A 14,849-nucleotide genomic window follows, 5' to 3' on the forward strand; every position below is an offset into this window, starting at 1 on the left:
CGCGAGGCAATCGTGAGTTGCGAAAGTCCTCGAGGAACCGTCAGGTTCGTTGAATGACGTAATTGCAGAGAACGATCGGAAAATACACGAAGATGCTATTAGATCGTATTAGAAGGTCACTTCGAGAAGCTTCGAGTATATTTACCCATTCAGGACCGGGCGTTGTTCGCGTGTTTCGTCTTAGAAACCGATATCCTCAAAACGCAGTGGCTATAAATACTACTGTTATTTTAACATCTACTAAAATCATCCGATAAATTAATCAGATTCAGGTGTAATTCAATTCTCTGTCATTTAATGCAACACTTCACTGCATTATATTAAAAAGTTTGGTCTTTCGTATAAATGAAATGTCCAGTCCTGAACTGGTTTAAGCGACGAACCTTTACTGTCTGCAATCGTGATTTGTTTTCTTCATTTTGTGCGCGCGCCAAGCTTATTTAGAGCGTACGCTGTGCGTTTCGTTCGCTAGAGGAATTGCAATTTCATGCATAAAGAAATGGTCAAAGCACAGCGGTCGGTGATAGATGCTATATAATTTTTAGTAACGTTATTATATATACGTATATTTAAATAATACCGAGTATCATTTTTAATGTTGTAATTGTGTAACGATCGCGTGTTCAATCCGACCAACAGCTGTAGTCGCGTGAATCGCGAGAGACATTCATACACTTTTTTTCTGTCCTGAAATTGTATTTCTCGATGCTCAAGCCGCATCGTTTTCGCACGAATTCGAAGCGAGCTGGTAATTATCGCTTCAGTGCGCGGTCCATGAGATGATGCGTATGTAACGTTGTAAGCTGGATCTAGATTTTATACACGTATACGCTTGCATAAGAAGGTCTCGAGTTAGAGAAAGTAAAAGAAAACGGAGTGTCGACGAAACAACAAAAGGAAGAAAAAAGCGTTATATATATATATATATATATATAAACTATATATATATATAAAAAAATTTTAAAATAGAAACGGAGGAAAGAGAAGAAATAGTAATTATAATAAAGTACTTAACGGTTTTTGTTTCACGATGTGTTGTAGCGTAATACAGACGTGCACATACGTATTATATATATATATATATTATTTATATATATAAAGAATTATATATTAGATATGTCGATATAATTGTATATGTCAAGAACTCGTTTCCAGCTGGTCTGATCGGGTATTAAACTTGAACGATTTAATTAATTGCGTTAACCTGGCAGCGATGCGATTGCGAGTAACACACACACACATATATATATATATGTATGAAAAAAAGATGCGTGCAATCACAATTTACTTGTACAGCATATTTATCTTGTCGTACTGACGACAGATCCAACGATCTGTATAGTACATCGACAATGAAAATGAAACGAAGTGCTGATTGATCAAAGAACTTCTGTTATTTGATTCATAGAGAATAATTAAATACCAATTACACAATACGATCGAAAGAAAGCGAATACATGAATTATATAAATCGGTTACTTTACTAATTCCTTCGTATTTGTTATACGTTTATTCAGAGGGAATCAATTTAACCGAGAAATGCACAACACACACGAGCACAGGCACACGTCATTGAGTCAGTGTCTATAAAAGTGCATTAATTTACATTTTTTCCTGTACAAATTTAATATCGCATCAACTGCATTTGTTCATTGTTTTATGTTTTCTGGGAACGTAAGTGAGTTTAATGTAATTGTACTAAGAAAAGTAAAATTACCAGATACATACAGTGAAGATTTTTGTGGTATGCTTATCCATGCTCGATTAGACAATGATATGTTAGCAACATGCTTCTTCTACAGCATCACTGCCGGATTAAGTAGCGGTGTTACTATCTGTTCCTTTTTTTTCTGACAGGCGTATCTAATTTGACATAATGAATCCGTGCACAAAAGCATCGTCCAAAGCTATGTCTTTTAGTTGGCCGACACAAACTTGTCGATTATGTTGACTTGAACATCTTGCTCTCGTATACTCACTCAACGCTCGCAATGGTACGACGAATACGTACATATGCCGGTAAATGAGACTTTTTGCCGCTACCATTGCAACCAAGCGTTTACCTATCTGTTTATTTAATCGAGAAGAGTTTGTATTCGAGAGGCGAGGAACACTAGACGTACAGTGTACTATGAATAGATAGTATAATGAAAATTAATATATAATAAATGAATGGACCTGTACACACGGATCGTGTTACTTCGTATGAAATTCCCCTGTTTTGTTTCCATTTCTACGTAAATGCTATGCAAATTTAACGTAAATATTTTATTAAATACATGTACATTCGGAAAAAGTTTCATAAATTAATCACTTTCTCTGTATATTAAATTAACATTGAAGATTATTACCAAACGTATGAATGTTATAGCTTTTGCTACAGACCAACCAATTTGTTCCTGTTGTTCTAAGCTTCTTGCTGTGAATTTTTTCTTTAATTCATCATCTACGTGTACAAACTGTAATCCTTTATTATCTATCGCTTCATTATTTAGTATTAGTTTCATAATATATTTAGCAGCTATTACTTCATTACCAACAATAAGATTGAGGAAACGTGCTGATGTCAAATATTGTAATACATATACACTGTTTTTTGGTTCCATTGAATTATTCCTTCCTGCAAAATATTCATTTTACTATACATATTTATTTACTATGTATACTGTACAAACATACTTTGATTTTCCATTAATTTCAGACAACTCATAATAGCAATATTTAGTTGTTGCTGAATGGATAGCATATGATACAGAGATTTATTTGTCATTTTCAATTCTTCTATAACATAACAACTAGATACTGGCAATGTTTGGGCAATAGATGATGCCTAAAACAAAAGTAACTGTTATGCTTTTGAATTCCTTGAAATATCAAGATTTAAAGCATGTACCAAATTGATCAAATTAAAAGTATTGATGTCTGTGGTTTGATTATGCCAACATAAGCAATCCCAATCTAGTATCTTAAAATCGCAGTTTAGTAATGTCCAAGTTATTGCATTAGATCCAACATGTATACCCAATATTGTCTTTGGCATCTAAAACGATATATAAAATCATACTTTTTCTTATATAACATACTGCCTCTTTTATGACATTGCTGTATTAAGGATCAATATTAATATATATACATATACAAATACAAATATCTTTGCACCATTATCGTTTTTACATCAGGTGTTACTACAAATTTTTTCCATTTTCGCTTCTTTACTTTATGATTAATAATCAAAGTGTAAAAATTATTTAAATTATCAGAAGTTAATTTATTCTGTGACACTAAATCGTTTAAAGATTTATAAGGTCCATTGTTGGTCCGGTTTGATATAATCGTTTCAGCGTATGATGACTGAATATACCTATACAAAAGTGACGTAAACAATAAACGAAAGCAATGTTGACAATTTGTACACTCATTATGTACACTTACTTTGATAATTCTTTTACATTACTTTCATTTACTATCTGTAAAATTTCATCTTCCTTTTCTGAAAACCACTTCTGTCCAGCATCATTTTCAACATTACTTCTTACTTTCGTAGAACATCTTTGAAGTGGTTGAAACCATACATCCTAAATAGCAAATTTTTCAATATTCTATTGCTTGATAAATTATATATACATTTAAAACAAATTTGGAATTAAGAAAACCAAGGTAATCATATGATATTTACCTTTCTTATTCTAACTGTACAAGTTAAATTATATAATATTCTTAACATTATTCGACAATATTGTTTTATTCAAAAGTACACAATATATACCCCGACAACACAACTTTGTCACAGTAATAACACTGTGATATCATTTATGCCGCGCGACATTATACATTTATATTATTTATACATGATAAATACTACATTTTGTACTACTGTACAAAAGTCATTGATATTATTATGAATGAAATATCAATAGTATAAAAATGATTTATCAACGTGCATAACATTATTATGCACTGTAAAATTTTTCCACTTTAAATTATGAATATTTCACACGTCAACTAACAAATTCACAGTGTATTGTGTTGAAACAAACATACAGCCCTTGAATACAGGCACGTGTTACTTCTGGAGAACTATGGACTGAAATTTATAATTACTAGATAATCTTTAGATAATTAAGATGCTACAATATTATTCGATAATATTAATATTTTATCAGAAATTTTTATAAAATTGGAGACTGTCATTTTGTTTAATTGAACCATCAACTTTTTAATTTATCCTGCAATATGGGGTAGGTTTTCAATGAGCTATCGTACCGTGTCTTCTCGTGTCTCATCTTACGTTTTACGTTTCTATGTCCAACGACGAAATTCAAAATGTTCAAGTACAGTATTTTTAATACTGAGAGTTTCAATGTTTTAATGCAATTTTCACTCGAATAAGTATTCAATGTGAAGGTGGATTGATTTTGATCAAGATGTCTACAAAAAACTCTTTGGGACGTAGGTCCTCTTCGAATCTCGTAAGGATATCCACACATGAAAGAGAAGAGAAAAACTTGACACGTACAGAACCCAGAAGAACCCAACAATTATTAAAACCAAAGATTTCTATTTCTTCCGATGCTTCCCACATACCTTTACCTCGTTCACGTATCTCTTCATGTGACAGAGGAAGTATCAAAGGACCGTTTTTAAAAGTAACAGGTAAAAATATTGTGGCTATGTTGTTCAAACGAGAAGCTTTTATATCATTGTATTTGTAGGTAAAACTCCATCGACACCAAAAACGCCTGTAACAAATGTTAGCAAAGCTGCTCATTTTATAAGTGGAAATTCAAATAGAGTTCACGCAGGTCTTCCAACAGGACGCAGGTCTTTATCAGCTGACCGTGTTAGCAACCTTGGTGCGAAAGGTCCAAGAAAGGATACTAGACCGTTGACGGATAAAGCTTATCAAACTTATATGCTTAACAGAATTGATAACTTCTTTTCTATAAATAATTGTTCTTCGATGCTTAACAGCAATGGGAGCTTGAAACCTGTTACTTTAAAAATGTTTGTGGAAATTTCTGCATATCTGATAAAGATACTAGACATTAAACAAATTCTTACGATTACCAATTATGTCGAAGAGTTACCAAAAATTGCCAAAAAGCTTCATTATCCGGGAGTAATTAATAAATCTTGGTTGAAAACTGCTAATGTAGCACATTATTGGCCCAATGTATTGGGCTGGATTTCCTGGTTGGTAAAAATTTGTGAAGTAAGAACGATTGCCATTGAAAAATATAATTTAGAATCACTACCATTTATGGGTGGAGAAAGAGAAGCAGAGAATAATAAAAAAGCATTAGTCTCAATGTTGGATTTTTATGATGCTTGGAACAATGAGAAACTCGAGGAGGAAGCATCGATGGTTGAAAAGTATTTAGAAGAGATTAAACAGCAACATGGTATTAGCGAAGAAGAGTTGAATAATGCCCATCTTAATTTAGAAGAAGCAAAGTCTAAACTGCAAGCAATAGAAGAAAATTCATATAAAGTCGACGAAGAAGTAAAACACTTGCAAGAAGTACTTCTATCTTTGCAAAAAGATGAAGAGAAACAACTGAATGACATTAATACAAAAGAGGAATACATAAAAATGATCAATTTGGAAACAGAACAAAAAAATACAGAATGCGAAGAATTGCGCGAACAAATCCGTTTACAGAATGCACAGCATGATGAATTGCTGACTATTATCAAGCAACAGCCAATGTCTAAAGCAGAAAAGGATAAAGTATTAGAAAAATGTATAGAAATTCAAAATTATATTTATCAGTATGACGAACATTTACAAGAGATTCAAAAGGAACTTTATACTATGGATATTAAATTGGCTTCTATCAATAATAATTTAACGAAGTCAGTTTTGACGTATAATAAAGAAATACTTATGCATCTTAGTGATAATGTAGGTATAGATTTAGAAGAGCTACAAATGCCAGAAAAAGGTATATTGCAGCCTGAGGTTATGGAGGTGCTGAATGTTAAAGCAAATTTGATGAACGATTTAAAAGAACTGTTGAAAAAGAAAATTATAGAGAAAGAACATTTATTAGAATTATATTCTAACGAATTAGAGAATCTTCAGGAAAGAATGAAAATTCTGGAAGATGAAAATAGCGATATCATTAACAAGATTCAGGAAAACAAAACTCTTATGAGTAAAATTAAAATTGAGACTAAAAACGAGGAAGCTAAGTTGAAAGAGCAAATAAAAAATTTGCAAAATGATATCAAGGAAATTCAAGATGCAATGCCGAATATGCAACAAGTTAATGTAGAGTTGGAAGAAACTACGGACAAGCTAGAAGCGGTTCGTAGGAAGAAAGCATATATAGAGGAATCTGCGAAACTATTTTTTAACAAATTTTTTAAGATTTTAGGAGAGCACAGAAATGAATTGTATAATATGTTAATAAAACTTAATAAACAGTAGCAATATTCTAAATGCAATTTTCATACAATGAAACTGAAACTTAGTGATTTATTTAAATATAATTTGTAAAGATGATCATCTTTTGTAGTGAAATATATCTTCGAAGCGTACTGCGCGTGTGTCGAAAATGAAAATTGAAAGCGAGAAAGGGAAGCTGAAGGCAATATAGTTCAGACTTGTTTAAATTGTAGCGCGGAAACAGAATTGCTTCGAAACGCATGCCTGTATAATTTTAATCACGTTTGTACATGATAATTAAAAGGCAAAAAAAATCGAATTTTCAAATTTGACATTGACTCTTTCTCTCTCCTTAAAATATATAAAGTAACAACTGTTTCCCTTTCTTATTGAATTATAGGATAAATAATTGAAAAATTAAGCTGGTTATATACTAGCGATAATACTGCAATAAAATGATTGTTCAAAACTACTCGAACCTGCAAGATGCTATAAAAATGGTAAACGCCAGGATAAATATGCTGGCAAACATTACAACATATTATGGTAAGTTCCTTCGATGTACAATGAGTGTGAATTCGCTAAACATGAGGTTAGTCGAATTCCATCTGTATTGGTTAGAAATCAGCTGATGCGGCAAATATTTACTTAATATAAGAAAATGTATTTTTTTATCATTTTAGCATAATGAGTAGCAAAATAAACGCTGCCAATAAAATTGTTGCTACGCGAAGTAACAAAAATATATTAGAAAATAAGCAACACTCGGTAACTTACAATTTCAACATTTTTTAATACGGTTACAAATGTTCTTGTCGCACAAATTATAACTGTACAATACATTTGTAGCCTGCTTCATCTGTACTACCTTCGGAGGGCCTTGTTCTATATGATAATTGTAACACTCTGGTAGAAGTTACTGTAAAAACTAACGGTCGTAAACGTACATCAACCATGGTTAGCAGCAGTCCGACCAGTCACAAAGGCATGGAAGAGAAAAGAAGACCAGGATGTAGCGGTGATTCCCACCAAAGTTGGGGTAGAATGTTAAGGGAACAGAATAAGGCTAGTATGAAACAAGGTTTGCAGCAATTGATGTCAAAAGCTTCGGGTTCAAAGTCGTCGAAGCATGGCAGTGAAACTAAAGAGACCAAGAAACATTCCTTGAATCATCAAAAGGCAGATGTTAGCACTTGTCTTTGTCTTCACATTTCTCTACGTGTTTATAAAATTAATCAAAGGTTACTATAGGATTCTTTTATCTTGTAGCATAAACATTTAGATGAAATTCCTGTGAAACAATCAGCATCTCAGAAAAGAGTGGAGGAACATGCAAAATCTACACCACGCACTACAAATCCATCAAGCACATCAGTACTGAGTAGTAGAGACTCAATTCTAGTTTGTGATAAATATATACAATGTGATAGAATATATGATTATTATGACGAGAGATTTGGAGTGTTCAATCCAGTTCGTACATTAAGCTTTCTAATAAAAGAGTTAGCGCACATGGTGAAAGATGATAAAGCTAATAAAATTCTTACCGATGTAGAACAAGTACTACTTAGAATACCGATGGATTGTAGTAAAGCTGCCATTGTGGTATGTTTATAAAAAATTACAAAAAATTCAATACTGAACACTGCTGGCATTAAAACAGAATTATTTACAATAGGACCAAGAAGCTATGGCTCTTCGTACTAAATTGGAATCAACTACAATCCAATTAGAAGAAACAAGTAAAAAAATGAATTCAATGTGTGAAGCATTACGCGATGAGAGGGATTCTTTACAGCGGTGCGTTTGTATAAAAATAATATACCATAATGACTGTTATTATGCATTACATTTATGCAATTTGTTTTAAATTAGCCAAGTTAATAAACAAGTATTATTATTAAACGAAGCACGGGAAAGGCAGTTCGACTTGGAAACAACTGTAAAAGCATTACGACAGGAATTACAAGAAGCGATAAAAACTATTCAATCTAAAGAAAAGACAATATCAGAGTTAACAGAAGAGGTTAAGGGTAATGAATTTTCTCAAAAAGTTATAGCACATCTAAGAGCAAATCTTACTGAACAAGCGGAACTAGCGAGACAGAGACATTTAGAGGTGCAGTATTTAACGCTTGAGAAGGACAAGCTTTTGGTTTTATCGTCATATAAAGATTCATTGTTGAGTGAACTTCGTAATGCAATCAAGTTAGTTCAATCACTGTTTAATTTCAATTTAACTCAATTGCATCGTTCAAGAAGATACAATTTTATGTTATATTGTAGAGAATTGCAGAATCATATTGTAGATCAATTAACTGGTTTAAAAGATATTTATGTTCACGAAGAAAATTTGAATCCACAAATTTCATTAGCACACGGAGGTCTTGCATGTTCGTCGCCTACTTCTACCTCTTCACGCGATTCTAATGTACCTACCTCTTGGCACGATATATCCGATATTTCTTTATCCACGGTGGATCACGATCCACCCAAGAATAGAAATGTGCAGGGATTTTTACGGAAGCCAGATAAGACAGAAGGTCTATCAGAAACTCAGATGGAAAACTTTGAAAAAAAACGAGTGAGAAATACTAAGGAATCTCCAACAAAAGATTCTACTAATTTAGATTTTATTAGTTTACCTGGCGGAGAATCGTCGCTCACATTTTTGCCTTCTTGTAAAGATCTTGGTTGCACAGAGATCAGTAAATCTGGTATGTATGTATAAAAAAATCTAGAAAGGTATCGGAATAAATTAATAAAACTAACACGCTTCTTTCCAGTTAATAAAGGAAAGGAGGATATAGTAGTGTCTACTAATCAGAAGAGTGATAATTTAATTGATTTTAAAGGTGCTAATAAAATGTCATCATTGGAGAACTTAGATTCATCTCCTGAGAAAGCTCACGAGAAAGAGACTCATGTTAAAGGATCACCTAAAAATAGAAAATCTTTGGAATTGCATAGAAAATTAAATCTTGGCAAAAAACCCATTACAACAGAAGATACTAATAACAGTGAAAAAAATAATTCACCTGGTAATATAATAGGTTCTACTATAACGGAACAATTCCAGAATATATTTCAAGATATAAGGATGCAAAGTAGAATACCGGTTAATGTACCAAGTCCACCAAGGAGTTACCCTCATCCTGAATGGAGCGATAGTACCCTACCTAGTATCAGTACTGCTTCTGACTTGAATGTAATACAACCTAATGACACTTGAACCTATATTAACTTCTTTTCGGAACAAAGAAACATAAAAATTAAATATTTCGATGAGCTCAACTGTTTAACAATATATTGTTAAATATCGATTTGCAGGAGACATACATAATATAAACTGTATTAATTTCTTACTAAAAGTGTATTTTGTCACTAAAATATATATATACGATTTTAATTTGTAAATCTACATAAAATTTGTACAGAATAATATATAATTTAAAAGAATAATTTAATTTTTAGATAAAATTATATTATTAATTAACAGAGGGGAGAGGTTTAAAAGTTGTACGTTAAAAGTTAAACACGCTTTAAGTGTGCATAAATTGAGATTTTTATAGAGTAACACAATGGTGTTCGTACCAAAGTATACAATAAAGTAATTTTAATCCTGTAGTGCGAAACAAAAGAAGAGGTAAAATGAAGTCTTTCCATCGACTATGATGCGTAAGATAATTTAAGACTGGACATTCCTGAAAAATTGTTGATAATTTAATAAATATTACCAATGAATAAAAAGACATGTTCGTGTATAATAAACAATGTATGAACATTATTGTTCACGTTTCAATCTTTCTTAATACTAAAAAAATAACAAGGACACAATATAAATATGACATGAAAAACCAGGTGTATATATATATATATTTTTTATCACATATGTATATATACAAGTAAAGTATAATACTTATATTTTGTAAGTCTTAATAGGATTAAAAGGGAACATTTTAGTACACGTAAAACATTCATCAATTTTGCACAAAGACGTCTTGAATTACATATACATGTTTCCCGGTAAGCGTGTACATGTGTACTCTTTCGTCGCGAAAAATTCGATCTCTTTATCCATTTTTTTTTTTTTTTTTGTTACGATTATTTCTTCCTTCTAGGGACCGAGAAACGTTCATTTGCTAACAACTATCGCAATACGAACACAGTCCTAACATTCGATGCATGTAAAATAAGTAATGTCAACCTCGAGACGAAAAAGACTGTCTTCGCATTTTAACGACTTCGATGAAGATTGTGATAAAACGTGAAATATTAAAAATGTTTATTTATATGCGTTCACAACATCACGAGGGAACTTTCCTCGATTAAATTCCAAAAAATGGATTCTTTTTACTCTATTTTCGACTTTTACTCGTTTATTTGTTTAAAATGATGAAAAATTACAAATTCGTATTCTCGCGCCATTTCCCTATCTCCCCTATTAGATTCAAAGTACGTGGAATTCGAAAATGTTGCGGAACGCTTGCGCCCTCGAAGAAAATTCCTTCGTACATTCGCGATATCGAAAGATTGAAGTTCCCTTGTCGGATACGTATACTTTCACGTACAGATTAGTACGGTTTTCCTTACGGCATACTCGAGGTTTGTTTTAAAAACATAAATCATTTTTTAATGTTCCTCGATGGTCATTGTAATTAACCTTAGAAACAGTACTCTTAACCCATGATACAAAAGTGCTTACCCTAAGAAGAATGTAGAAATCGAAGATTAACATTAGTAACAACTTTTGAATGAAATTTGCGCGAAAAATCGAAATACCTGTCGGAATCTCGAACGTTATTTTCTTTCCATTTCTTTTTACAGCGAGAGGGAAGTGCAAAGAGTAAACGAATCCGTCATAGTTGCCGTAATTCGAAAATTTTCATCGACGTACATAAATATTTCCGTTCGTATTATATTTCATTATTTGTCGTATGAAATTATCAATACCCCGGTAATAATCTACGATACATCACCAATCACAAATGTTTCGTTATTTTTACGTATTGTTATCCGTAATGACTCTGAGGTATTACGTACGTACGTAATTTAAGAAAATCGGCATTCCTCGAACATTAACCTGAATTCATCTCGGGAAATATATTTTCAAATCTTATTCAATATTATCAAACGAAATTTTCGTTAATTCCACTTTGTAATCGATAATCCCCGTAGGAGATCATGGAATTTAGTAATCGACGCCGATCGCCAATTAAATGGCCATTCTAATAATCTCGATAGGGAAAGAAAAATGAAAAAAGGAACAGTTCGAATTTCGCGCTCTCATAATTGGCTATCGGCGGTATTACGTCGAAGGTTGTCACATGTGCCATTCGTACTTGACATTCGAGGGACAAACGATTGGTCGCGGCGTGGCGTAACGCGATTCCAAAATAATGCGTTTACGAACCCTCAGTCGGTGACGCGCGATTTCGGATGAAACGTCGAAGTCAAGTTACGTGCGAAAATGCGTATTATCGTTTCGAAATCAGTTCCACCGTCGCGTTCAAACAAATCGGAGTGATCGAACATTTGGATACAGTGCAGTGCTACGTCGTGGAAGTGATTTACGTGAGTGTAAAGGACGTGAGCGAAGAAAATAGCGGGAAAACATCGAGGGGCCAGCAATAGGCGTCAATCAGATTTCGAGCATCGGCGTCCTTTGAGCGACCACGGACATCGAAGGTGGTAAGTAGCGTAAAAAATATTTAACGATTAGACTGTTTGCGATTAACAGCACATTGAAAACCTTCACATATTACGTGTATACGTATATGTAAGTGTGTAAGGTGTCTGGTGTGTTTCGTGTATGTATACATATATAGCTATTTTAAATACATATGTACATCGTTTCCTTACCAAGTTAATGAATTAATGTACGGGGCTCGTATTTTGGTACCGATCGGCATTTTTCCTTTTGATTTTCGTCGAAGTATACGCGGATTATTTGCGAGAGTTGCGTATATCGTATATATAAATGTGTGTTGGTAACCAAAGTATCGTACAATAGATGGGGTACGTGGTAACATTTAGTGTCCGGACAGACCGCGTTACTTGGAATACTCTCGTCGCATTTATCTCAAAACAGAAAACACGCCAGACGATGTTGCCTGTGTTCGTACGATTTGTGAAACGAATAACCACAAAATGTTTATCGAAATATTGCGCACAGTAAAGATCACATGAATGTCTGTATCTGCGTGTACGCGTGTACCGTGTGTACGTTGTGTGTTTACGTGTAAAACGTCGACGTTATACAATAATATCACTAGCGTAGACTGTCGTATCGTTTACAATAATTGCATTATATTACAATAGACGATCGAGTCGAGTAGAAATCGTAAATCTTGTGAGTCGATTAAAGTGAATTTCTAGCCGACTTTGTCTCAATTAACCCTACTTAAATAGTCTCAACTCTATGAATATGCTTGAATATAGCTCAGATATCGGAAGTGATAGTGGGCTGTTGTAAAAATAAAAATTTAACATTTGTCATCTTGAGGTTGCGTATGGAAGGACATGTTTTATTGTTTATTGTACGTTATATACTGCTTTGTTCGGTGTAAAAATATAAAGCATTTCGATTACAGACTTCGTATGCATGGGCGTTGCCATTGTTACCGAGTAATCGGCAGTTATTACGATAATCTCTTTCTCGTGTTTTCCTTGATGCAGGGTTGCACTAATGATCAACTCGTCAACCAAACATTTCATCGAATTCTATTTAAATAAATCAACGCCATTTATCGAAAATTTGCAATAATTCTTGATAAATAGTGTCACCGATTTATCCTTGCCTCTTGGAATTCTCTATTGAAAAGTTGCACACGAATTATTATTTCACCCGTCTCGTTTTCGTTAAACACGCTCCATAAACCATCGCTCGAGACAATTACAAGCACGCAATGAAAAGAAATACGAACAAAATAGGATGTAATTAAGATAGGATGTAATAAGATGATGTGTATATCACACGGAATTAGTTGCTCGATTAGCATAATGCTATCGGAAGGAAATATATTTGAAATGAAACGACATGCCTACGTGTAAGGAAGAAACGCGATCAATTTAAACGATATACGTAAAATTGGAAAGGAAAGAAAGGAAAGTTGCGTGTGTGTCGGTGCAACCCAGCTTCAAGAAACAGTCTCTAGCTCTCTCGTTCACCTAACAATGGCCCAGGCTATGGAGTTTAATAATTGCTTTTACGTGGCAATGATAACAATTATGCGTGTATAACAAATGTACTTAGAAACGGTTTCACTTGTGCTATTACTGCTCTCTGGCGATAAAAATCAGATATCATTGTGCAACTGCTGGCTCGTAACAAGGGCGTTTGAGGGGGAGAGTTTGTTCTGCTCTTTGCTGCGAGTTATAAACACTATACACTTCCTTGATTGTGCGCCTAAAAACATGGCGTACGGACCCGCGAACAACGTGGACCGGTCACGGTCCGTCAGGCGCGCAACAAGACACGCATTCATCAACTATATTCGCTATTCTTCTCTTTTTTTCTCATCGTTTTTCTCTTTTTTTACCTGTCTGTTTGTTTGTTTGTTTTTGTCTTTTGTTTTCGTGTTTCTCGTATTGTAAAATTAACGAACCTGTGGTCCTGTATATATACACTAGTGATTCCCATTTTTTTTTCTCTTTAAAGTGCCTCTTTTTTTTTCCCGTTTTGTTTTTCTGCGTATACCAAGAGAGATCCCCGCAATATAGTATCGTGATTAACATCGACGTATAAATAAAGTTTTCGTTTTTACATTATTTTACCAAATATTAGATTTTTTTCTCAACAGCATTGGTCTCGATATCGTATTGTTCTCGGTTTTTCGTATACTGGGTGCCTCAAAATAATTCATTTATACAGTACTCGATAAAATATGAACAATAGCAATTCGTTGCTTTCACACTCGCACATGAGGATGATTAAGAGCGAGTACAGAAAATAAAAGAAAAATAGAAATAAAAACAACGTATTGACGTACAATAAATTTTTAGCGATTCCAAACTTGTAACAAGGCTCGAAAACAAAAAAAAGACTAATGTGGAAATTCCAATCCCCATGGTACTACGGTATACATTTCGAAACACCCTGTACATTGTATACATATATGCTTTTTCGATTCGCCTTTTCTAGCAGCGAAGTAGACGTATTAAAAATTTCGTATGTCTTCCTCTTCCTACCTATGCGTGCATTCCTCTTTCTCTCTCGTATCTCGCGATCGATGTATCCCAATACTTTATTGCTGTACAACGCGTACATGTATTTATAGAAATATTTCTTCGTGCATCCTATAACTTGATTTAAATCGTATCGAAACCGTGACGAAGACTGAATCCGCGACCTACAGACTCGAGATCCAAGAATCGACGAAAGCTCAAGAAACAACGAGGAAAGAAAGTGAAAAATGTCGTGGTGCGTTTAAAAGTCTCGCGGAATGGACGGCCAAAC

At 33.6% G+C, this 14,849-nt stretch overlaps 4 protein-coding genes across 6 annotated transcripts in view; 3 read left to right on the top strand and 1 right to left on the bottom strand.

The window, feature by feature from the left end:
* Pka-r2 (cAMP-dependent protein kinase type II regulatory subunit) overlaps nucleotides 1-2,189 on the top strand; it is a 15,338-nt gene extending 13,149 nt beyond the window's left edge. For both annotated transcript variants that reach the window (XM_076897301.1, XM_076897302.1), the window contains exon 8: nucleotides 1-2,189. This exon is cut by the window's left edge and continues 5,314 nt beyond it. The gene's annotated coding sequence lies outside the window, so the exon portion shown is untranslated.
* A 55-nt stretch (nucleotides 2,190-2,244) lies between these two features.
* On the bottom strand, nucleotides 2,245-3,757 carry LOC143424913 (uncharacterized). Its single transcript, XM_076897303.1, has 6 exons — nucleotides 3,677-3,757; nucleotides 3,433-3,575; nucleotides 3,160-3,361; nucleotides 2,894-3,040; nucleotides 2,680-2,830; nucleotides 2,245-2,620 (listed from the first exon to the last, which is right to left on the bottom strand). Exons 1-6 carry the CDS (start codon nucleotides 3,722-3,724, stop codon nucleotides 2,307-2,309), a joined length of 1,005 nt encoding a protein of 334 aa, XP_076753418.1. The 5' UTR covers nucleotides 3,725-3,757; the 3' UTR covers nucleotides 2,245-2,306.
* A 551-nt stretch (nucleotides 3,758-4,308) lies between these two features.
* Nucleotides 4,309-6,445, top strand: Ndc80 (kinetochore protein Ndc80). The gene is made up of 2 exons (XM_076897297.1): nucleotides 4,309-4,653; nucleotides 4,713-6,445. Exons 1-2 carry the CDS (start codon nucleotides 4,425-4,427, stop codon nucleotides 6,431-6,433), a joined length of 1,950 nt encoding a protein of 649 aa, XP_076753412.1. The 5' UTR covers nucleotides 4,309-4,424; the 3' UTR covers nucleotides 6,434-6,445.
* Nucleotides 6,446-6,610: 165 nt separating this feature from the next.
* On the top strand, nucleotides 6,611-10,085 carry LOC143424908 (uncharacterized). 2 transcript variants are annotated; one of them, XM_076897294.1, is made up of 8 exons: nucleotides 6,611-6,937; nucleotides 7,075-7,159; nucleotides 7,241-7,576; nucleotides 7,661-7,996; nucleotides 8,070-8,191; nucleotides 8,267-8,599; nucleotides 8,678-9,108; nucleotides 9,178-10,085. In XM_076897294.1, the coding sequence occupies exons 2-8, from the start codon at nucleotides 7,079-7,081 to the stop codon at nucleotides 9,621-9,623; spliced, it is 2,085 nt and encodes a 694-aa protein (XP_076753409.1). In that variant the 5' UTR covers nucleotides 6,611-6,937; nucleotides 7,075-7,078; the 3' UTR covers nucleotides 9,624-10,085. The 2 variants fall into 2 exon arrangements, with proteins under 2 accessions (XP_076753409.1, XP_076753410.1); XM_076897295.1 differs by lacking the exon at nucleotides 6,611-6,937 and having other exon boundaries at nucleotides 6,994-7,159.
* The last annotated feature ends 4,764 nt before the right edge of the window (nucleotides 10,086-14,849 follow it).

This window comes from Xylocopa sonorina, chromosome 6 (genome assembly GCF_050948175.1).
Source record: "Xylocopa sonorina isolate GNS202 chromosome 6, iyXylSono1_principal, whole genome shotgun sequence".
Lineage (NCBI taxonomy): Eukaryota > Metazoa > Arthropoda > Insecta > Hymenoptera > Apidae > Xylocopa > Xylocopa sonorina.

Coding starts and splice junctions, on each gene's coding strand:
- LOC143424913 (XM_076897303.1), bottom strand. CDS start 3,724: ATGTTAAGAATATTATATAATTTAACTTGTACAGTTAGAATAAGAAAG. Junction 3,576..3,676: donor GTACAGTTAGAATAAGAAAG/GTAAATATCATA, acceptor TTTGCTATTTAG/GATGTATGGTTTCAACCACT. Junction 2,831..2,893: donor CTTTTAATTTGATCAATTTG/GTACATGCTTTA, acceptor CTTTTGTTTTAG/GCATCATCTATTGCCCAAAC.
- Ndc80 (XM_076897297.1), top strand. CDS start 4,425: ATGTCTACAAAAAACTCTTTGGGACGTAGGTCCTCTTCGAATCTCGTA. Junction 4,654..4,712: donor ACCGTTTTTAAAAGTAACAG/GTAAAAATATTG, acceptor TTGTATTTGTAG/GTAAAACTCCATCGACACCA.
- LOC143424908 (XM_076897294.1), top strand. CDS start 7,079: ATGAGTAGCAAAATAAACGCTGCCAATAAAATTGTTGCTACGCGAAGT. Junction 7,160..7,240: donor TAGAAAATAAGCAACACTCG/GTAACTTACAAT, acceptor ATACATTTGTAG/CCTGCTTCATCTGTACTACC. Junction 8,192..8,266: donor GAGAGGGATTCTTTACAGCG/GTGCGTTTGTAT, acceptor GTTTTAAATTAG/CCAAGTTAATAAACAAGTAT.